General features: G+C 35.3%; 2 protein-coding genes across 2 annotated transcripts; both read left to right on the top strand.

Moving 5' to 3' along the window:
- Positions 1–4,818: 4,818 nt before the first annotated feature.
- On the top strand, positions 4,819–6,265 carry LOC117793971 (mitotic spindle assembly checkpoint protein MAD1-like). Its single transcript, XM_034634437.1, has 3 exons — positions 4,819–5,114; positions 5,595–5,808; positions 6,053–6,265. The coding sequence occupies exons 1-3, from the start codon at positions 4,819–4,821 to the stop codon at positions 6,263–6,265; spliced, it is 723 nt and encodes a 240-aa protein (XP_034490328.1).
- Positions 6,266–6,454: 189 nt separating this feature from the next.
- LOC117793446 (uncharacterized protein MCAP_0864) lies at positions 6,455–8,052 on the top strand. Its single transcript, XM_034633759.1, has 5 exons — positions 6,455–6,577; positions 6,633–7,142; positions 7,204–7,299; positions 7,362–7,739; positions 7,802–8,052. The coding sequence occupies exons 1-5, from the start codon at positions 6,479–6,481 to the stop codon at positions 7,883–7,885; spliced, it is 1,167 nt and encodes a 388-aa protein (XP_034489650.1). The 5' UTR covers positions 6,455–6,478; the 3' UTR covers positions 7,886–8,052.
- Positions 8,053–8,805: the final 753 nt, after the last annotated feature.

Raw genomic sequence — 8,805 nt, 5'->3', positions numbered from 1 at the left:
CAATTTGCATGCATGTAATTATCACACACATACACACCAGAGTACTGCAACGGGTATGAAATGTTCGATCAGACTCGAACATTGACTCGAACTCGTTATGATTTTTCGAGTATTGATCGAGCCGGCAGGCTATATCCATACTTATACTCAAAACCCGACACTCGTTCGCATACTCATACCCATACCCATTTAGATACCCAAAACCGACAAATGTTTGCATACCCATACCAGAGAACTGCAACGGGTTAGAGATGTTCGATCAGGCTCGAACGCTGACTCGTACTCGTTGGGATTTTTTCACTTTGGATGAGTGATCGGAGCAGATCGTTCGAGCTCAGCGTTTGATCATAAACGAGCCTCAATCGAGTTGAGTAGTTCGTAAACAAACAATCACGCTCGATACTCTATCGTAAACAGAGAGGCTCGGAACCCGATCGAACACGTTGCTATCGAGTCGATGAGTTGATATGATTGCATTTTACGCACACATGATCGATCATACTCAAACATACCCGTTGCAGCTCTATGAAACACCCACGCATACACGCCGTGAGCCATAAGGTATGGAGTGAAGTGCAAACTGTTCAAGTGAATGCCACTAACATTTGATAGACATTTCACTTGTCCTCTCTATCTCTCTCTCTCTCTCTCTCGCTTTCTCTATCGCTCTTTCACGCCCTGACTCTTTCGGAGTGTGTGTGCGTGTGCCTAATAAGATTACAAATTATTTTGGCTAATTGCCTCTGACATAACTAATAACAACTGCAAAAGCAGGAGCAAAGCCCACAAAGCCACTCACTGAATAGCAGTTGCGTGGGGTAAATGGGAGTGGGGAGAGGAGCGGGAGCTTCTATCGAAAATCACACACACGTAAGTGGCTTGGCTACGTGGCCAACTTGCATAGCATTTCCGCCTTGCGCCTAATTGTATGCCATAAAATAATAATTACAAGCCATCTCCATGCTCCTTGCAGAAGGACGTCGAGAGTGCGCCAAAGATTTCCGTTTCACTAAACTAGGAGTGCGGTTCACACTATCAAATTGCATTGCCGAAACCAAGGTGCAATCAATTCCAGCCTATACATATATGTACGTTATTCATAAATGTACGAAAATATAAATATTTTTCCCCATGAGTTGGTGTGAAATATGAAATTGATCAATCTAAACTTTAGAGTCTTAACACTTTAAACTTAAAATATATACAAATAAAGTAAATTTATTTAGATTACATTTTAAATGTAAAATTCCAACATATCTAAATGAAATAATAATGTTTTTACTTTGAAACCATCGCGTTCTTTAACTTCAGTTGCTGTTAAAAAAAAAAAAAAGGAACAGTGCGACTTGACTTCTGAAATTAATAAACAATTAAAGAGGTCAACACGTATAGTATCTAAATCATAAGATCATAAAACTTACTTTAATTAACAATTTATTCAATTTACATAATTAACATACGTGTAATAGACAATTGATCCGTAAAAAACGCTGTGTAAATTTTACCGAAAGAACAAGTCTATTTCTTAGCGTCATTAGATACCTTTCAGTTGTATTTGATATACATAGTGTCTGTCGAGCAACTGAACTTTTGAAACAATTTATTAAATTTTGTCATGTTTTAAATAAATTCATTCATTTATTAAATTTGAGTATAGATTTACTTAAATACAATAAATTTTGAATTTGATAAGTTTCTTAAAATATATTTTGACCTTTAAAGGCGTTGGTGGCTTGGATTCCGAAACATCGTCAATTGCTTTTACTTTGGCCGTATTTTATTACTTGTGTGATGTCACCTCGACTCACATATGTACTCGTATGAGTGGCTCTATAAGAAAGATTCCCAATTCCACTGCACTACTATATAGTCTGGATGACGATTTTTTGGTATAAATTACTCGAGAACGAGTGAAGATCAACACGCAAATCTAGGCCATTTGCGTGTTGATATTATAAGCCGAAAGCAAAAAACTAGACCAACAAATCTGGGCGTGGTGCCGCCTTTATTTTAAATTCTGCGATATGCGAATTTTTTGTTTTTTAAGCTATTAGCACCAAATTTGCAGGTTAGGCGTGTTACAATGAACCTAACGTGTTAGTAAAATTTGATCCAAATCGAACAACTATATAATATATATAAATAATAGGAATAATAGGTTGAAAAGTCACTTTTTGTACAAAAACCATGCTTTTTCCGAAATATCTGACCAAACTGAACGTATATATGCATGTGATATTAGGCTTCTCACATTGGGGCTAACATATATCAAGATCGGAATACTATCATTTATAATATCATATTGTTTAAATTATAAAAATCGGTCGTGAACTGACTTTTGTATACAACTAGAAATTTATATTTTTTGTCGATTGTAAATATTTAACATTTATTCAGTACGTAAACACAAGAGTTTGTAATTTTTAAAATAAGCCAAAAAATTATAATATTCGTCATTTTGTCTCATGTGTTGTCGCTACACCTTAAAAAACTACGCATTTTTCAACGAGAGGTTAGCTGCAATAAAGTGAAATTTAGAGAAATGCGCAAAAATGCGCTTCTTCAGCTTAATAGTACAAATTCAGAATTGATTACTCTACAAAATGCATATAGTCGCATGTCTAGCATATGCTAGAAAAATTAGTTACCTCTTTCCAAAAATAACATTTAATCAAAAAATTTTTGAACGAGGCAAGTTTTTAAATTACAAAAAACAAAACATTGCACGTTGATTTTAACAATGAATATAATCCACAAAAAAACTTGTTAAAAAAGTTTCTGAATTAGGGCTGTAAAGTAATTAAATGTAACCTTAAAAATTAAAATAACAGTTTCATGTGCTCTTTGTTGAAAGCAACGCTGTTTTACAGCGGTTTGCTAAAGGGTGTTGGAAACTGTCAAAACTTTGGTTGGTGCACTGTTGAATCAATTTTACGAAAATTTTGTTAGCATACTTTTTAGAATAATACTTTAACAATTGCTATATATCGATATGCGTATACCTCATGTCTCTTGCCATCTGGCTTGTCAAGGACATGTCGCATTAGCCTACGTACACACATACACTTGCATACATGCTTACAAGTTGGGTAGGAGAGCTCACGTAGAACGGTAAATGTTTATGACGTACTCAAAATTGTCTATCAAGTTCAGCTAAAGCTGCCTCGACGCGTCGCTGCCAGAAATAAGAGTCATAAAATGTCACTTGAAACAAGTTGATGGAGGGTATGGGGAGGGATGGAAATCGAAAACATTTCAGCTGCGTAGAAAGTTTTTGTCTTTTGTTCTTATGATTGAATATTTAATTCAATATGTCGCGCGATCATTTGCTTGGGTATTCTTTTTATGAGTTGCGTCTTTTCTAATTAGACGGATAATAAACTTTGAGTGTCAGACAAGCATCGTAAAATTGTCATGGGTGTCAAAGTTTTGAAAATTATGCATATGTAGTACATACGTATACACACTTATGTGCATAAATATACATACATACATACATACATAGTTAGTTAAGGATCTGTTTGGACAAATTAAAAAACTTACATATTACGTTTTAAAAGGAAATCATATGCACTACACTGCATCACTAAGCACCGTATCTAACTTAACAGGTGGTAAACTTTATTATGACTTTGTTATGAATTAGAATCTGCATCGAAAGTTGAATCAAAATTTTATCTTGATTTTTTAAGAATAGTTAAAATCGCAGCACTGTCACCTTTCTGATATTTGATGTGCATATGACTGTCATTAGTATGGCAGCCCTGCTTAAACTCATTAATGTAGTGTTGCCAACTCATTGTGATTGCGTAGCGAAAAAGTTTGACATTTCCCATTGTTGTTGTTATTTGTGCTCCAGCGGCGGCACCAGCTGCACTCATAAAACGTTGGACCCGCTATCCAAGCACGCTGGCATGTAAGGGACGGAGTGACAAAGAGACAAAGAAAAAGAGAGAAATAAAGCGATTGTAATTTATGGACCAACAAACAACATTGTTGACATTATTGACAAGCAGCAGTAGCAACAACAACAACGACAGCGGCAGCGCCAGCATTTGACGGCAAGAGGGCAATGGGCGTGACAGGCGAAGCGTCGTCAGTTTTGGATCCCAAAACAATATGTTTTTTATGATGATGCTGACCTCCAGCTCCTCCATCCTCCATTCTCAGCATCCCTTGGTCATAATTCGCCAGCTGCTGACTTTTGAGTAGCTTCATCGTCCCACTTCCCTCATCGGTGCTCTCCAACAATCTGCGTTGGCTACTTTTCATTTTCAGTTGTTTGAGTTACACATAAAATATTTGGTAATTTTAATGAAACATTTATAAGTTGGACTTAAGATTGTTGAGGGGGTAATGCATTCAAGAAAATCTGCTGGAATTGGTCATAAAAGGTCAGCTATACATTTCACATTGTATTTTATTTATCATTTATTTATCGTTTTCAATTTAATTAAATTCGTTCTAAGTATCGTTACCGAATATTTTTAGCGTTTTCTATCGTTAAATAGCACAATGACGTTTGCAGTGGCGCCATCTCTCATGCAAAATATTTCCTTTCAATGCGTACTAATTGAATTTTGTGAAAATCATTAATCGAATTATCGATTAAGAGTTATTCAACAACCCTGCCGACGCAGTATTTAACCGTTGTTTTTTGGTCTCCACATAAGCATCAGCAATCTCTTGAAAATATATCATAAAAATAATATTTGCGATTTCAGTAAGTTTATTTCTTAATATATTATACGTGTATGTTAGCATAACAATTTTTCTTATGCTATATTTTCGTTGCACAACAAGCAGCGATCGATTACCATGCCTAAAGTGAAAATGCACCACGAACGGAATTCATTAACATGTAAACAGGCTCAGCCTTATCCGCAGAGCAATGAGCTCTTTGCTAAGCCGCAGCGAAGTGTCAACAATAAAAATCAGAATAAACTCAATCAAAATCCAGTCAGTGCAGATAATGTAGTAAAATGTTTTATGAAATGCTTCAAGTCTAAATCTGAGGCAACTAAAAAAGCATCGTTGGAGATTTCAGAGAAGATGCAGAAAACCAAGATGGCCGCCGTTGAGAGTAAGCAGGAGACTTCACAATTAAAGAAACGGTAAAGTTGAATGTTAAATAAAAGTTATTTTTAATATTATTTTTCTATAAAATAACAATAATTAAAATTAAAATTGGTAAAGGTCTATAAAAAATCGCGCGATTTTAAAAATATAAATTTTTTTCTACGGCCCACTATTTATATCCCCCAACCCCTAGGATGTAGTTTATGCAGATGTTTGAGAAGCTACTTGTGACCGTGTGACCAAATTAGTGTTGGTAAACGGTCCATAATAGTGACAAGTTGCCCGAAACAACAATAAAAAATTTAATTTTGTTTGGAAACTTTAAAATTCAATTTAAAATAAACAAAATGAGTCGCCAAACTAATTTTCACGTCTAAATTCATGATAAATCGCACTCTATTTGGGTTTTTTAAATTTTATGTTTTGAGCTCGTCCATTCTAATAGACCTTTACCCTGGTTTTAAATGTGTGCAAGTAATTCAATTATAATAATTTTAATTTAATTGTGTGTTCAGACTTTCTGAGATGGAGCAGCAAGGGGAAGATTTAAAAGATCAGATTAAGAAGTTACAGCAAGAAGTTGATGTGTTCAAGAATAAGTGTGTAACTGCAAATCTTAAGTATACCCAATTGGAGACTGGCTACGACGAGAAATTAACTAATCTTCAAGTCGAGAAGAGCAAACTTCAAAGTGCCAACAATAAACAAATAGAGGACTTACAACAAAAGGTAAATATACAGTTGATCAAGTAACATATTTGACAAATTACAGAATTAGAATATTTTTTTTTTGCAAAGGAAAAAACGTTTTCTTTGTTTTATGCTTATATATATTATTATAGTTATTAATATATCTTAAAACAAGTAACTTTATTTTATAATAAAAAAAAAATTTATTAATTTTGTTTGTCACAACAATTGCTTTATAATGTGTATAAGTAAACATAATAATAATTATTTGTATTGTTCATAGCTGAAGACAACAGATGAGCATTTTCAGCAAATGATTACTCAATTGCAATCCGAGGTGCAGGAAAAAAGTGTTCAGCTAGATAAACTGCAACTGGAGCACACACAGCTTCAGCAGCATAGCGGTCAGATGGGAGCGGCTTTTGAGCAGGAAAAGTTGCAGCTTGAATATAAATTTGAAGGACTGCTTGAACAAAAAGAGGTGTGTATATTTTGAAGTACATTTCTACTAGTTATAATAATAACTTTGTTTCTTTCTTTTGCCTTTCAGGCGGAACTATTAAAGGTTCAAATCGAATTGCAGCAACAGATTGCTGCTTGTGCTCATCATATCGAGGAGAATTTCCGACGCGAGGAGCAATCTCGCCAACTCACTTCTCAATTGGAAGCCGTGCTTCAAGAAAAAGAGGAGCTAATAGTCGATCTGCAAATGAAATATACACAGATTCAGGAGCAGATGAATACGAATTTTGAGCAGGAAAAAATGCAACTTAAACAGAAATTTGAGGATAGTTTACAGTTGAAAGAGGTGCGTACGTTTCAAGGTACATGTTAATTATAATGATCATTCCTGCAAATTTCAGAAAGAACTGTCCGAGGTTAAAGTGGAGCTGTTGCAAAAGACTGCTACCATTGCAAAGCACTTTGAGGAGAATATACATCAGGAGAGTGAACTGCAGTCAACTCTAACGAAGCTGGGGGAAACTGAGAAGCGTTGTGAGACGCTACAACAGCAAAATATTCAATTGTCAAATGAAGCAATAACCACAGTGCAACGATTTGACGGTGAAATGAAGAAGAAACAGTCAAAAATAGATGAGCTCAATATTCACATTAAATCAATTAAAACTAGTGAGAATAATTTCCTGTCTGAACTCGAAGCGCTTAAGGAAACCAACAAGCAACTGGTAACAGATAGAGCTAAACAAGATGCTAACGCTCGACAGGCGCTGAATGAGTTCGAAAATCAAATGACCGAGCAGAAAAAGCTGTATAATGAATTGGAGCAACAGCACTTGAATATCACCAAGGAATTAACAGTTGAAAAGACTGTGTTGAACCAACAGCTTGAAGATTTTAGGGAAACCCAAGAGGTTGTTAATATCATTACATTTTGTACAACTTTGAATTAGTATAAACTAAATTTCATTGCAGAAGAATATGTCTGAGTTCCAAGAGATGCTTGATCAAAAGGAAGCCGACCTTATTGCGTTAAAAAAAAAGTATGCCGATCTTGAGCGCGAAAAGAATGTGAGTAATCTGCGATATTTATATTTACAATTAAAGTTGCATTTATTAAATCTTCACCACAGTCTGAAATAACGCAGCTTAACTACAAGATGAACCAAATTGGGATCGTCTTTTCCCAGTCTGTCGCCACCGCTGAGCCTGTAATTAAAGACCAGAACAAAGGTCAGATAACTGCCAATAAAACTGCGCACCGATCGCAGTCTGTTGCTTCAGTTAATGCAGCTGAAACCTCTGGCAAAAGTGTTACAAAAATATCAGCTGCCATAGCACCATCAGCATCGACATCTGTAGCACCAAGAGCAGTAGCAGCAGCAAATCCTGCGGTTAACAGACGCAAACTAGTTAAGCGACCCGTTTATCGGGTGAACAATTCTGACTTTAACACTGATACAGATGATAACGACCAACAGACAGAATGGCAACCACCACAAAAAAAATATGTGTGTATTATCAAAGTGATGTTTAATCAAATTGAAATTCTGTTTTATGTATGCTTTAACAGGTTGCTCTACACAAGCGGGAGCGTCGTGATTCGTCCGAGAATAATAATGACTTGTTTGATGCACTAAAGAAGTCAAGCAACTAAATAGAGGAAGCTACTTCTTTCTAAATTTCTTTAAATACTTTTGAAAAAAAAAGTATTCTAAATCGAAGTGAAGAAATTACAATTAATTTCATTACATACTTATGCCAGGCGCATAGGAATTCGAATAACTTACTTTCAGAGAATTATCATCTTAAACTTTGTCATTGTGAAGTATTTTGGCATTTATTTGTATTTCATTGAATATTATTTTTATATGTAAATATATGATATTTGAAAAAGTCACTTTAATTTAAAATCCAACTGATTAATAATATATTTATATTCAACTTGCACTTTGTTAAATGTTTATTTAATGCTCTAGAGTTTTGAGCAAAGTTTAAGCGATTTCGATCTCACAGGGACCATTTTAGTCGAGAACTTTTGACTGCATCGTTATTTAGCTCCTTAATTAAAGGATAATGAACTGTAATAACAGCAGAATAACGATATAATTATTTAATCCCAAGTATTTGCTTATATTTTCTTTATTTCCATCTATTTGTTCTCTGGTAGCCCCAAGTGGCAAGTTGCAATGCCTCGCGGGACGCTGTACAGCTAGTGCAACGGGCGGCAACGAAAAGCCAAAGCTAAGACTGGCTGATTTGATGGTATTTTGAAGGCGTTTCGTAAGTAAATTGGCAAATAAGCTTTCAGCTTTTGCTATTCATAGGAGCTACCATTCCCCGACTTCTTTCTTCCCCTTGCCTTCTGCATTCACCACACAAACGATTTACACTATTTCAAGCCAATAAAAATCATATTACGCATACGCTCCGAAAGGCACAGAGATAAAGCAAGAAAGAGACTGAGGCAAAGCAAGAGAGAAAGAGAGAGAGCGTGAGAGAGACACTGAAAGTTGCAGGGATATCAAAACGCATCAAAATGTTGCGCTAAACTTTATTCACAGGCTGTCACAGCCG

Source organism: Drosophila innubila, chromosome X (assembly GCF_004354385.1).
Source record: "Drosophila innubila isolate TH190305 chromosome X, UK_Dinn_1.0, whole genome shotgun sequence".
NCBI classification, from domain to species: Eukaryota; Metazoa; Arthropoda; class Insecta; order Diptera; family Drosophilidae; genus Drosophila; species Drosophila innubila.
The sequence above is the reverse complement of the archived record's forward strand: the minus strand, read 5'-3'. Positions and strand labels throughout refer to the sequence as shown.

Bases quoted from the DNA above. Each gene is read 5' to 3' on its own strand.
- LOC117793971 (XM_034634437.1), top strand. From the start codon at position 4,819: ATGCCTAAAGTGAAAATGCACCACGAACGGAATTCATTAACATGTAAA. The intron at 5,115-5,594 runs GTAAAGTTGAAT...TTGTGTGTTCAG, and splicing joins ACTTCACAATTAAAGAAACG to ACTTTCTGAGATGGAGCAGC. The intron at 5,809-6,052 runs GTAAATATACAG...TATTGTTCATAG, and splicing joins TAGAGGACTTACAACAAAAG to CTGAAGACAACAGATGAGCA.
- LOC117793446 (XM_034633759.1), top strand. From the start codon at position 6,479: ATGAAATATACACAGATTCAGGAGCAGATGAATACGAATTTTGAGCAG. The intron at 6,578-6,632 runs GTGCGTACGTTT...TGCAAATTTCAG, and splicing joins ATAGTTTACAGTTGAAAGAG to AAAGAACTGTCCGAGGTTAA. The intron at 7,300-7,361 runs GTGAGTAATCTG...TCTTCACCACAG, and splicing joins ATCTTGAGCGCGAAAAGAAT to TCTGAAATAACGCAGCTTAA.